The sequence below is a fragment of the Glycine max genome, chromosome 1 (genome assembly GCF_000004515.6).
Source record: "Glycine max cultivar Williams 82 chromosome 1, Glycine_max_v4.0, whole genome shotgun sequence".
In the NCBI taxonomy this organism is placed as follows: domain Eukaryota; kingdom Viridiplantae; phylum Streptophyta; class Magnoliopsida; order Fabales; family Fabaceae; genus Glycine; species Glycine max.
In genome coordinates this window covers 39,107,154-39,122,545 of record NC_016088.4, presented here as the reverse complement: position 1 = coordinate 39,122,545, position 15,392 = coordinate 39,107,154, and the positions used below count along the sequence as shown (strand labels likewise).

The following is a 15,392-nucleotide window of genomic DNA, read 5'->3' as shown; positions in this document are numbered from 1 at the left end:
TTTGGTTGAGGAAGGTAATTAAATCAATTGTTCGTGACCACTGTCAGATTTCACTGTGTGTTATTCAACCTCTATGGATCCAGGTATTCCTTAAAACCTCTTGATAATGTGACGTAATGTGTTTTGGTGCTCATTTAGTATTGTATATGGTTTATTGAAAATTCCCAACAATATATATATATATATATATATATATATATATATATATATATATATATTTAAAATTAAAATAATGCACTTTTCAGAAAGTATTTCAATTAATTAGAGAACTCAAAGCATCATAAAGGTATTATTATTTTTTGTATATTCTAATTTATATAACTTTTAATTTAGAATTCAATTGTTTTAGTAAGCTGATATTTGAAAATTTTAAATAATATAATTTTTTATTAAAATGTTAAATTTATGTCTAATAGAAATAACTATAGTCACCTAATAAATTTAACTCAGTTGGCAACACTGAATTTATGTGAGATGATTTAGTTTAATTCCCGTAAAATACTCATAGAATATATTCTTGGAGATAAGCAATAAAATTTTAAGTGTAATTAAGTTTTAAATCAAAAATTAGTTTCATAATCAATCTAAAAGATCAAACTTTATAAAAATATCTTGGGATTCCATAAAAAAGACAAACATCCTAATTACTATCATTGAAAAAAATAATAATCAGTCGATAATATGTGATTTGTGATCTCAGTTGAGAGCTCAATATAATTGTTAGATTTAATACGAATATGCATGATAATAAAACATTTTTTTTAATTTTTATGTATTCCCAGTATAAAAAAAATTACATTACCGGTCAATCAAAATTTTATTAAAGTATAATTTTTAAAATAATTAAAAATCACAAATTTACCATGCATACATGATAATCTTTTATTAGTTAATGGTGTAAAAAACTTTATGCTGGTAGTATATACATTCTTTACTCATAAAATAATGATGAATATAATTAATGAATAAAGTAACAATAATTGATATGTGGTATATTATTATAAGTATTTTTTTAATGACTTTCGGTACAAAATTTTTAAAAAATAGTGACGTTTTGTAAGAGATAAGATGTTAAAAAAAAAATTAAGCATGCGGATAAAAGATAAAAGGAATATAGTTTCACAAGAATTTTTTATAGGAACTAAAACTATAAAATAGGTAGGTATAATATATTGACCAAAAACATATTTAAATTTGTGTTAAATGATGCATTTAAAATACGTTTAAGGACAAGTGTACCTGTTGCACTAATAAAAATAGACTTGAGTACAAATATCACACCAAAAGGATTAGTGGTGACTACTAATTTCCAGAAATTCTTATGTTGCCTAGGGAGTTTATGTTGAAAGGGTTGTCTCTCAATATTGCAAAATTAAAAGAAAATACTCAAGTGTCAAAGAGAGTAAGAAATGCCTGGAAGAAAACTAAGTTTATGAATGCTTAGGATTATGGTTCCCCGTATACCAGTACTCTTAATTCCCTTTTTGATTTAATTCCAACTGGTACCTAATCTATAATGCAATACCAATTTTTGCTCTTCGAAATCTATTTCAAATTATTGATCACGAACTGCAAATAGTTTTCTCAAATTAATTAGTTTCCCATTTGTTCATGTGGAAAACCGAACTAAAAGAAAGCATAAGCGTGATTAGGATGATTAATTCGATCAATTAATCTAATTGGGAATTTATTCAATGGTTGGTCATACATTAATCCCAAATTTGGTTGCCTATCAATCAATTAATTTTAACATGTAAAGAGTGATCAATTCCCAAGAAAATCAAAACAACAAAACAATCTATTTAGTTGAATAGAAAAGGAGTTCAATTGAAATCAAACAAATGGATTTCCAAGTACAAGTTCCACCATAACTCTAACAGGAGATTTATCTAATATTTTTAAATTTTATTTGTATAAACATTTTTTAAAACATGATTTTACTAATATCAGACTTCAAAGTTAATTTTATATAATTAAAAGTAAAGATATTTAATTAAAAAAATTTATTATATTTTATTTGTATAAACATTTTTAATTACTTAAATTAAAAAAACACAGAAAAAGAAGATTTAAAATTTAAAAATAATATTATATAGCGCACAATAATGTTACTCATTACTATCATACTTCGTGTCCCGTTGTCATAGGTGTAACACATTTTCAAAGCCAAATTATTTTGCAAAGTGATCTGCCCACAAATTCAAAGTGCTCGTTTTTCTCACCTAAGCAGCCACACTAGTGGCAATGTCTAATTACTAGGAAGGGTGGCTGTATGGACTGGTTCAGTATATTTAAGGTCTAATTCGTGAAATTCGTATTTTAGATAGGTCAAATAAGTTTAGTTTACAAATAAAATCATCTTTTTTTAAGATTTATATTCACTCACATAAGTTTGCGGATAAATAAAATTTATCAGGGGATTCAAATAGTAATTCAAAAAAATATACACTACTAGAATTTATAGATTTAACATTGCCTGATTAACATCGGTTATTGAAAAAATCGATATAAACAAAAGCACGATGATATTTTCCTAAATAATTTAAGTTAAGTAACATCGCTTTGGAAAAAACCGATATTAACATGAGATCATTAACATCGGTTATTAGAAAATCAATGTTAACGTCAACTGGTTATACATAAATTAAAACCCAAAACCTTTTTCCCCCACACGCTCAGTCTCGCAAACAAAGTCTTTCTCTTCTCCCTCACCCGCAAGACCTGTAACCGTCGTTTGCGACCTGTCACTGCCGTCTCCTCCTCACCATCGTCACCGCTGGGGTTCATGACCACCGTTGGGGTTTGTCACTGTCGTGAGGTTGAGCATCCTCCGTTGGAGTCTAACATCAACGCAAGGTACATGTTTGCTTCTTTTCTCATTTTTGTGAGCTTTTGCAAGATTGTTTTTTTTTTTCAATAAATGTTTTTATGTCACTGGGTCTTTGCAAGCTTGTTCTTTTTTCTTCAATAAATTGGTGCAGTTTCAAACTAATCAAACTTCCCTAATAATCCTTCACTGTTTTGTGATATGATATCAGTAGTTGAACTTGCTACTATGACTACAAGTGAGTGTGAGTTTTGGTGCTTATATAGATTAAAAAGGGAGACTTAGGGGGGGAAAAATCAAATGCTATATTGGTTTGTCAAAAGGCGGTTTGAATTGTGTGGATAAAAGCTTTAGCTAGTTATGGGTAGGATAAAAATATTTTATCAGAGGAAGGGATTTGAAGTGAGAAATTTACTAGCAAAATCTATTTGAGTCACCCCTTATATTCTTCACTCTCAGCATTCCTCGCCAGCTAAGGGATAGGCCCTTAGTGGTTTTAATTTGAATTAATGTTACATGAATCATTTCTACAAGTCAATGTCTTATTATAATGCATACCTCCAAATATTTACCCGTGATTGTTGATAATCTGTGTTGGCTTTGTTGGCTAAGCTATGGATGATGGATTTGATAGAATCTTTCTATGGTGAGGTCAAAGGTATGTTGTGAAATTTCATAGGGTATTAGAAGGCCATGAACTGATGTGGTTCATAATACTTAATTCTAGTCCTAATATTTTGGTGTATGGCCATGAAATGCTATGGTTCATAATACTTAATTCCAATCCTAATAGTTTAAAAAATTAAAATGACTAACATCATTTCAGGGCAGAAGACTGGTGGACAATATTTGGTTGGTGGACTTGATTGTACAGTGCATATAAATTTCTTTGGTAGCCAGGTAAATGCATGTGCTATGTATTTTAAGCTATAGTATATTCTATGAAACAAACTGTTGACAACCACAACAACCCAACCTCCATAGGCAATTTGTGAATGGAGGCTCGCCATGGCGGTGCCATAAGGTGCAATGGTGTGTTTATATGGCAGAATTTTGGCCTTTCGCCATCCGCCATTGATAACATTAATTACAAGTTTATTTTTCCAAAACAAATTTCTCTTGTTTTAAAACATTTACCATTTGTATCATTATAATTAATAAGATTCATGGATTTGTATGAATGTAAATATAGTATGTGATGCACAAAGCTACATAAAATTAGTGAAAAGAATAATATACTTGGTTTGAGGAACAAATTTTTTTGTGCACTTTGGATAACATTTAACTAAAATACATACTTATTTAGATTCAAAGCTTTGAGGCAGAGCTTTTAGTGCCAGAGCTTGTCTCCAAGGAAGGAGGTCCTGAATCATTTTGTGGAATTTTTATTCATGCCCCTGCAATTCTTGAAGCAGGGCCAAAAGTTCAAGTGCTGGCTGATTATCCTGTACCTTCTAGCAAATTGTTGAGTTTTGATTCCTCTATTGAAGACCAAACAGTTAATTAATAACATAGCTGTCTATAGGAAGCTTTCATCTTTCCTTGTTATGAATATAAGATAAAAAACTGAGAGTGCTATGTGTGTGATTTTCAAACTTTTGACTAAATTGGAAATACGTGACTGACTCAAATTTTAGAGTGTGATCATTTCTCAATTCTAGTTTTAGGTTGCTAGTGGTTATTTATTCCAGAACCATTAGAATCTAAAAGATTCATGTATGATGAATGAGTAATGAAAACATGCAAGAATGGACAACATTAAGTATATTAATATTCAACTCTTATTAGTTAGGGACATTGTTATTCAATGATCCTCCACTCTTTGGAAATTTCCTTGTTTATATGCTTATCCTCTTTGGAAAAGTTTCCTACTATTGTGAAAACTGTACATTATATTACCTTATAGGATTTTGGTTTCCAACCCAATATGTTGCTTCATCTTCATATACCCAATGAACTACTGATATATAGTATTAATAGGTTTAGTTGTGTATATTAACATGGATTGCTGATCGGCCATAGCCTTTTAGCATTGTATGTTAAGGCTAATCCATATTTGCACTATTAAAAAAAATAATGCCATCATTGAATGGTAGCTGAGTCACATGCTCATACTAGCAGCACAAGGTGGCTATATATAGAAAAGAAAACTGTCTTGGCCAGATGGTGTTGTATATATAGCATGTTGCTGGAAGTAAGTATTTGCTCTGGTTATGTTCTTTTCTAGGAAATGTTCCTCGGATGATTAGTTCCCTCAATGAAGAATTAGCATACTTTGTGTCGCAACGTGCCCTTCGCGGGCGAGCGAGGGCGAGGCTCACGGGTGCGCTTTCCAAAGGAGGAAAGATGCGCAGATTCGCCACCAACGTTTATTTGTGAAAAACGTCGGAAAAACCGAATGAAACCGGTCAAAATGAAAATTCTAAGTTCGAGAGTTGTATTTACGTTTGAGGAAGGTATTAGCATCTCTTACGTTTGTCTCAAAGGACAACAACCTATTTTTTAGAATTTGTGGAATTGTGTTATCTTAACTTTATTTATTTTTATTTTTTTTGAGGTCGAAAAAAGCGGGGCTTTTGCTCCTACGTACCCTCCTTTGGAGAGGAAATCAGACCTACGTAGTTCTTTCTTATGCGTGAATCAAGTGATTCTTTTTACTTGAAGGGTGATCATTTTAAGGCGTTGGGCCTTAAAAATGATCCATTTTACTTAGTAAGAAACTGAAATGATAAACTTTCAAAAACCTATTTTTGCGGACGAGCTTGACTAGGCGAGTTGATTTTAGCCTTAGTTTCACTTTAGTTATTAGTCAATTCAATTAAGAATGAGAAATCCCAAAGAGAAAACGTCCGATTGATTTTCCGCTTTTACTTTACTAAAAGGTATTTTTTTAATTATTATATTATTATTTTACCTCTTTTTTTATTTCCAACGTGGTTACGGCACGACCGAACGGTCGGAATTCATCTTAACCAAAATTAACGGATGATACAATTCAAACGATCGGTGGAAATTTATTTTATTTTTAGATTAAGCGAGAAATGACTTAAATAAATGGCTTAAGCACGTCAAAAGGGGGTATAAAAAGCGAATGGAAACGAGAATAAAAATACATGAAACAAAATGTGGACCACCACGGGTACATAGAATGAATTGAAAAGCTTGGTTTGAGGTACTTACCCGTTGAAGACTGAAGAAAACGAAGAACGAACGATGAATCTTGAAGAACGATCGAGAATCTTCGCGTAATTACTCACGGAAACGTTACGGAAGCGCCTCGGCTTGGATTTTCTTCACGGAAATAATTTTCCTCAGCAAATTCGAGAGAGAGAGAAGTGCCTAAGGGGCTGAACCCTTTTCTTCTTCACTTCTCCCCCTATTTATAGCAAAATAGGGGAGAAGCTTGCCGCCCAGCTCGCCCAGGCGAGCAAGGTTGCTTCCTCCAGAAGCAACAGCCTTCTGGAGGAATCTTCTGGAGGGCCCAAGTGGGCCTGGTTGCTATTTGCACCCCCACTTTTACTAAATACACCCCCCTTCCTTTTTTTTTGTGATTCTTTTTCCGTAATGTTACGAAACTTTACGAATTTCGTAACGATACTTATTTTTCTTCCGCAAGGTTACGAATCCTTACGGATTATGTATTTACTCTTTTTTAGCTTTCGAAGAAGTTACGGAAACTTACGGATTGCGCAAAAACACCTCTTTTCGACTTCCTCCACATTACGAAATTTCACGGATCGCGCAAGCCTGCTTCCTTTAGATTTCTGAGACGTCTCAGGACTTCATTTATTGTGCAACAAAGGACGCCAAGTATCTCAAAGCGGCTAACCAAAGGTTGCATGTCATCAAGTAATAATCCCCGGACGAAATTAGGGTATGACAGTTGCCCCTCTTTACTTACCTCTCATCGAAGATAAGAGGAAAGCAAAGATAGGACACTTATTTCGTCCGTCTTGCCCTTTCCGTGATGACGACTCTCATCTCTACTTCTTCTTTTTTCTTCTGCACAAAACAAAATACAAACAACAACCAGAACAACGAATATAATACACATATACACATATACACATACTTGGCGAAGGAACCGATCTGGAAAACAACAGAATAACGTGCTTCCCAGTCACCAGAAGCTTCGCACTTGATAATGGAGAACACATGAACAGCGCTAGGGAATGAAATTCATGGTGCTACGAACAAAGGTGGAGTATGGAGGATTGCCTTGAGGGTCCGCACTTAGGCAATCATGAAACTCAGCTCCAAACTCAAAAGTGGAGGACACATGAACAACCCTAAGCAATAACATTCATGTGGCTCCGGAAAAGGATGAGAATGGAGGATTGCCTTGAGGGTCCTCTCTTAGGCAATCATGAAACACAGCTCCAAACTCGAAAGTGGAGGACACATGAACAGCCCTAAGCAATAACATTCATGTGGCTCCGAAAAAGGATGAGAATGGAGGATTGCCTTGAGGGTCCTCTCTTAGGCAATCATGGAACACAGCTCCAAACTCGAAAATGGAGGACACATGAATGACAACGCAATTCATTCATGGGGCTCTGAAAAAGGGTGAGAATGGAGGATTGCCTTGAGGGTCCTCTCTTAGGCAATCATGGAACACAGCTCAAAACTCGAAAGTGGAGGACACATGAACAACCCTAAGCAATAACATTCATGTGGCTCCGAAAAAGGATGAGAATGGAGGATTGCCTTGAGGGTCCTCTCTTAGGCAATCATGGAACACAACTCCAAACTCGAAAATGGAGGACGCATGAATGACAACGCAATTCATTCATGGGGCTCCGAAAAAGGGTGAGAATGGAGCATTGCCTTGAGGGTCCTCTCTTAGGCAATCATGGAACACAGCTCCAAACTCGAAAGTGGAGGACACATGAACAACCCTAAGCAATAACATTCATGTGGCTCCGAAAAAGGATGAGAATGGAGGATTGTCTTGAGGGTCCTCTCTTAGGCAATCATGGAACACAGCTCCAAACTCGAAAATGGAGGACACATGAATGACAACACAATTCATTCATGGGGCTCCGAAAAAGGGTGAGAATGGAGGATTGCCTTGAGGGTCCTCTCTTAGGCAATCATGGAACACAGCTCCAAACTCGAAAATGGAGGACACATGAATGACAATGCAATTCATTCATGGGGCTCCGAAAAAGGGTGAGAATGGAGGATTGCCTTGAGGGTCCTCTCTTATGCAATCATGGAACACAGCTCCAAACTCGAAAGTGGAGGACACATGAATGACAACGCAATTCATTCATGGGGCTCCGAAAAAGGGTGAGAATGGAGGATTGCCTTGAGGGTTCTCTCTTAGGCAATCATGGAACACAGCTCCAAACTCGAAAATGGAGGACACATGAATGACAACGCAATTCATTCATGTGGCTCCGGAAAAGGATGAGAATGGAGGATTGCCTTGAGGGTCCTCTCTTAGACAATCATGGAACACAGCTCCAAACTCGAAAATGGAGGACACATGAACAGCCCTAAGCAATAACATTCATGTGGCTCCAGAAAAGGGTGAGAATGGAGGATTGCCTTGAGGGTCCTCACTTAGGCAATCATGAAACTCAGCTCCAAACTCGAAAATGGAGGACACATGAACAACCCTAAGCAATAACAATCATGTGGCTCCGAAAAAGGGTGAGAATGGAGAATTGCACTAAGCAATCACTACGCATGACTCCAAACTCAAAGGTGGAGGACGCATGAACGAAAATGCAATTCATGGGGCTCCGAAAAAGATTGGCAGGACCGAACGGTCCACCGGGTTTTTCCACCTAAAAGGAAAACACGCTTTTTGCAAAGTAAAATAAATCATTCGCGAGAGCACCACATCTTAGAGAAACAATATACTTGTGCCAAGGGTAATCTTCCTTGTAACCGAGAATGAAGGGCAGGATGTCAACTTTTAGCTTTTAAATGAACATGCAGGGGAAACATCGGGCTAAGCTGAAAATAAATCACTCATAGTGTATGAAACTCACAAGGCAAGTGTTTTATCCTATTCCCAAACCATAACTGCACCATGATTCTATTTTGCACACGATTTCCTATCGAATCAAAGATCAAACGTACGATCACGGACCAATAGGATTTTCTCGAGGATAGTGTTTTTGGAAAGGAAGTTGGGTGTTTCGGTCTTTTCCTCTTTGTTCATGTGGAGTGGGATATTGCCAGTCAAGAATGATTCTGAGTGGCAATCTGGCTTTGAAGAATTTCTGTCCTCTTTTTTCATTGATCGAAAATTGCTTCTTTTTCCCTTTTTACTTCTTTTCAATCTTTGATCGGGAATCCTTCTTTCCTTTCTTCTGTTCCTTTCTTTATTTTCATTTTTTTTTCTTTTTTTCTTTCTTTCCATTTCTTCCTTTTCTTTCTTTTCACTTTTCCCTCCCCATCCCTTTCTTCGGGAAATCGGGCTTAGCATTCTATTTGCTCCCCCTCGAGGAGATTCCGTTGTCCTTTGCTTCGGGGGGAAAGAATGGGGATTCCCTTTTTTACAGGCCAAGGTTCAAAAAGGTCTAAGGTTGTGTTTCAATAGGGTCTTTTATCGTGGGAAACCAATCTTGATATCTGGGGCGAAACAAATTTGGGTGTCAAGGTGTCGGTCTCGGGCCGAACTTCCACATTATTCCATAAGGCACGCGTGACAATGATGATTTGGAAACAACGTGCAAAATTAGTCATGGCTACAGCCAGGTGGGCACTCAAGCATCCGGTTTACGGCATTGTGATACTACAGTTGGGAATTTACACAGACAGACCCAACGTTTCCAAGTTATGTTCTTTCATCAGTTCAATGAATTCATCCATCCTTATCTCGGTTCATTCCGGAAAATAAACTCTTAGCATCAGTCCCTTGTTTCCAGAAGACGCGTTTGCTCTTTACGAATGATTTATACTTCTTAACTGTAACATGTCGACCTTCGTGGTCTTTCTTTCTCTTTATTTTTTTTTGTTTTATCTTTATATACATTCACTAAAACTATACACCTGTGGTCCTTTATGAGGAAAACCTTTCTTTGTACATCTATATTTTTATACATGACAAACTGTTTCTGTACACGCATTAGAACTCTTCTCTTTACGTCACACGGTCTATATACAAACCCTATTTACGTTCAAAGATCTTTTTCGTTTTTCTCCAACACAAACTTATAGTTCACGCAAAAGTTTCTTCATATACACTTGTTACTCACACACATAAGAATTCCTTTCCACGCATCATTTACATAAAAACCTTCTATACACACTTTCCTTTTACACACATGTATAGATAAAAACCTTTTTCTTTTCTTTACGAACATGACTTTTATTCACAACGCTTCTTTCTTTTTTATTAGGATTTTTGGTTCATTTTATTTTTTAGGACGACATTCCTAAATGGAAAACTCTACACGGTTCCAAAATTTCAACAAACACTATTGACAACAATGAAACAAGTATCGACATAACAACTCAAACGATATGTATGTACAAAACAAAAGTCAAAACATGAAACAAACGTTAGTCCTTTAGTCAAACACAAAATAAAATGATATGTGACAGAAAAAACAAATGGAAACAAAAAGAAATATGGATCAAGAGATCTCCCAATCATGTGGCCCCTCTCCCTCCTAAGAAATCAAGTAAATCGGTCATCTCTTTGTCCTCGCGGGCCTCATCTGCCTCGTCGGGAGCCTCTGCTGGTGCCCCTGCTGGTGCCTCTCCTGCCTGGGCCTCAGGCCAATCTCCAGGCCATGCGACCTTTGCCCTGAACTGGTCTGGAGTAGGGCATGGAAAAGAAGTAAAGCCCTGGCTCTACAGGCTGAGACTCATCTGATAAAGACAATCATGAGTCTGTACATGTGCCCGGTGGTTGGCCGCCTGCTAGCGAACCAAATGCCGCAAATACTGCTCCGTATCAAACGATCCGGCTGGACTAGCCTGATGAGGTGGCGGCGCGTCCGCGGCCTGTGGTGCATCACCCTGGACCTGTCTCTGCGTGCAGTACTTCTCGATAAAAGCTCGGGTGATGGGCGACCGAATCACCTTGCTAGGTGTGACGGGGATGCCGAATGACTGGCAGAGTCCTGTGATCAAGGCGGGAAATCCCAGGGCCCTGTTGGACTTATCCGGGTCCAGAGGGTGCCTGGTAGGCGCCATACCTGCAAATATATAGATGACATCAGCGATTAACTGAGCCACATGAATGCTCATCCGTGTCAGGATGGCGTGCACCAGCTGACACTTCGGCAGGGGGAGGTCGGAATTATGGTCGTTGGGCAGGATGTTGCTGAGCAGCAAAGTCATCCATATCTGAGTCAGGGTGGTCATGTTGGTGCGCATGATCCGCACCCGTCTCCCGGCAGCAGTCCGGGCAAAATCTTGCCCCGGTATACATAGCAACTGGGCGATGGCCTCCTCATCGAACCCATCAGACCAGTTTCTCCTCTGGCCATACTCACATTCCTGGCCCTCTTCCAGCACTAAAAGATATCCCAGGAGCTGGCCGATAGCATCTGCATCAAACGGGATCCACTGACCCCTCACCCAGGATCTCATATCACGCACGCCCTCATCTGTAGGCCAAGCATTGGCGTAAAATTCGAGGACTATGTCTGGATCGAACTTGGCCATGGGGGTGACCAGTGATGCCCACCGCCGGCGAACTATTTCTTCTTGGAAATCGGTATACTCATCGTCCCTGAGCTGGACGCGTCGCTCCCGGAGAAATGACCATCCCTTGATGGCCTCGAAGCGCTGCTGGTGTTCAGCGCTCCTAAAGCGGTGACTGTCATATTCGGGAGCGGAACTGGTTCCTTCAGCTGCTTTATCCTTCCTGGATCTCTTTGAGGCAAGTTTCCTCGGGGCCATTTCCTGCGAGAACAAACATTTAGAAGTTAGTTTTACAAGATAATGCTTGTCTTAACGCAAAAATGTCATGCTAACCCCTCCGGTTTAGAACGAAATCATGCGCACGTTTAAAGTAACACATTTATGCACATGCGTATGTGTAGAATATCCTACTATTTATATCAACGTAGAGGCCATCCAACACATTCTAATTGTCATACATATATATGCATTTTGGAAAGAACACACATTCTCACGCTTAAGGCATTGCGTCAAAATTTACACTTAACTATGTCCTAAACACTTGCTATCACAAACTACCTACACACACTCAAAATATATATACCATACAAACTTTCATTGTTTCACACACACTTACGCATATTGGCAAGATATTTAACATTATGCACATACTTGCATTCAAAAGGGAATCCCGTGCTATCATACATTCATTTAGGAAGGGACCTCAATATTCCTTCACCCTTTACAAAGAATTTCATGCCCTTTATATTTACACATATATCTACACATCATTGAAAAGCATTTCCCACGTTACTTAGGTGCAAAGTACCAATCATGGGGCAGCCCAAATTCTTACAAACAAATCCCTATTTTCATGCTTTTCTAATCCTAAAACCAAATTTTGGATTCCTAGCCATAAGCATGTTTCCTTGCATTGAAGCTACAAGTTTGGGTTCCTAAGCTTGGAATTGCATTTGGACACCTATTTTGAATCTCCTATGCTGTACCTACATACATAAAAACAGCCCCACCATCCCAATTTTTACAAAATCATATTCATACACCATTGGGGCATCTCACCGAGCACTTGGTGAGCGCATGTTTGGACATGAATTGCAAGAGAAGGGGAGCAATGTGGCATGCCCCATTGCTTCAGAATACAACCTAGGCCTAAGGCCTTTTCATTCAAATCCTCAATTCAAGAAAACAAGCACCAAAGCAAACCAAAACTGCCTCACAAATATAAGCATGTTCTCACAATTTAAGGCACCAAAAGATGAAGAAAGCACATCAATGGGAAGCAAAAACATCAAGGATGGAATACTTACTTGTTGGAGTGAATTGAAACACCAAAAATGAAAGCAAAAGGCAACCAAAAGTGGCTTGAGGGGGCAAGAACTGCAAGCCTTCGTGTTCTTTCTTTCTTGAATGAGGGGGGGGGGGGGGGGGGGGGGGGGGGAGTTTTTGGATGCCAAAACGTTCCCCTCCCTCGTTTTTTATAATTTGGGTGCAGGGGTTGCTCGCCCAGGCGAGCTAACCTGCTACCCCTTTTTTTTTTATGGGAATATTAACCATGTCCCCTCCTCCCTTACGGGTTAGCGTTTTGCCTAACTTGAACCTACTTAAGTTAGAATTAGGTGTTGATTACTTATTTAAAACAAACAATAGTAAAAGAAACTGTGAACGCAAAGGATACTGGGCTGCCTTGCAGCGACGTCCTCTGCTTGTTTAGCACCGGGAAGGGGTGGCGCTTGGTCGGTCGCGATCCTATCCTTCATTCACTTCCATCCCTAAGTACCTGCAAGTACGAGCCAAATGATATGCGACCAATCGTGACCGGTCATCGTCTTACCTTGGTTGATTCCCACAGTCAACTTGTCTTGACTTCTAACTGTGACCTGAGACGATTCTGCTCCTTGCTATCACAAGATATGCATGTGCATGTGCATGTATGAATGTTGCTAATGCGATGATTTTATTTTAGTGAAGGCTGGTTAGGTTCAATTTTAAATAAGCGTTTGGGGCACCCCATACACCGAGCGAAGAGGGCTCATGCCTATAACAAATCTAAAACACAAAGTTTGAAACCAAAGGGAGGACTAAAACCTCGCCCAACTTTTCCTCTTTTTAAAAGAACAAGAAAAAATATAGAGGAAGGGAATCTCTGGAGGAAACCAGGAAGAACAAAAAACTCAGAATTAAAAGAACATGCAACGGTCCCCTCGATTGCCCCAGATTTCAAGCGTAATATCGTTTAACTACATCGGAGTTCACGGGTGAAGGCAATTCCTCGCTATCCATGTGGGTGAGTATCAGAGCACCCCCAGAAAAAGCTCTTTTCACCACGAAAGGTCCTTCATAATTTGGGGCCCACTTGCCCCGATTATCTTTAACAGCGTGGGACATCTTCTTCAACACGAGGTCCCCCTCGTTGAACTTGCACGGGCGTACCTTCTTGTCGAATGCGTTCTTTATCCTTCGTTGATACAAACGCCCGTGGCTTATGGCAGCCAAACGCTTACCTTCAATAAGGTTAAGTTGGTCATAGCGTGCTTGGGCCCATTCTGACTCTTCTAGGCCTGACTCCGCCATTATCCTCTGAGAAGGAACCTCTACCTCAAACGGGAGTACTGCCTCCATCCCATAAACCAAGGAATACGGCGTTGCCCCAGTAGAAGTTCGCACCGAGGTTCTGTACCCGTGTAGGGCGAAAGGCAACATTTCATGCCAATCTTTGTATGACACCGTCATCTTTTGAACAATCTTCTTGATATTCTTATTCGCAGCCTCTACAGCCCCATTCATCTTTGGCCGATAAGGGGTAGAGTTATGATGCTGGATCTTGAAGTCTTCGCACATCTCCTGCATCATCTTATTGTTCAGATTGGTGCCATTGTCAGTAATGGTCTTCCTGGGGAGTCCGTATCGACAAATCAACTCCTTCTTTATGAATCTAACTACCACATTCCTTGTGACGTTAGTATAAGAAGCCGCTTCGACCCATTTGGTGAAGTAATCTATCGCCACAAGAATGAAGCGGTGACCATTCGACGCTTTGGGTTCTATGGCCCCAATGACATCTATTCCCCACATAGAAAAAGGCCAAGGGGTGGACATAACATTCGGAGGATGTGGCGGAACATTGACGTTGTCCGCGTATGCCTGACATTTATGACATTTCCTGACATGAGCGCAGCAATTGCTTTCCATGGTGAGCCAATAATAGCCGGCCCTGAGGATTTTTCTGGCCATAGCATGCCCATTGGCATGTGTCCCAAAGGAACCGTCGTGGATCTCCTCAATCATGAAGTTCGCCTCTTTGGCATCTACGCATCGTAGGAGGGTCATGTCGTTGTTTCGTTTGTAAAGGATGGTACCACTTACAAAGAAACCAGTAGCCAATCTCCTCAACGTCCTTTTGTCATTGTCAGGAATCCCTGGTGGGTATTCCTTGTTCTCGACATACTGCTTGATGTCGAAATACCACGGTTTCCCATCCCGCTCTTCCTCTATTGCATAACAATATGCCGGCCTGCCTTGAGATTTTGAATTCGATGTATGGCAGATCCCCGTGTGGGGCAAGTTGAAACATGGATGCCAGGGTGGCTAGCTCATCAGCCATTTGATTCTCTTCCTGAGGTATGTGGTGGAAGGAAATGTCGTCAAAGTACTTGGCTAACCTCAAGATGTGAGTTTGATAGGGTATCAACTTCGAGTCCCTAGTTTCCCATTCTGCTTTCAACTGGCGTATGACCAAAGCTGAGTCTCCATACACCTTGAGTAGTTTTACATCAAAATCAATGGCCGCCTGAACCCCGAGGGCGCATGCCTCGTACTCGGCCATATTGTTGGTACAATTAAAACCTAGCCTAGCCGTGAAAGGAATACACTGATCATCCGGGGATACAAGGACTGCCCCTACTCCGTGGCCCAAAGCATTGGATGCCCCATCGAAGCAAACAATCCATTTGTC

The 15,392-nt window shown here is 39.3% G+C and overlaps 1 protein-coding gene across 1 annotated transcript in view; it reads left to right on the top strand.

Annotated features, from left to right (window-relative positions):
- The first annotated feature begins 3,634 nt into the window (after positions 1-3,634).
- LOC102667909 (probable pyridoxal 5'-phosphate synthase subunit pdx2) overlaps positions 3,635-15,392 on the top strand; it is a 28,199-nt gene continuing 16,441 nt past the window's right edge. The window contains exons 1-2 of the mRNA XM_006574091.1: positions 3,635-3,727; positions 4,134-4,274. Coding sequence (XP_006574154.1) covers positions 3,635-3,727; positions 4,134-4,274 — 234 coding nt within the window. The remainder of the gene's footprint in view (positions 3,728-4,133; positions 4,275-15,392) is intronic.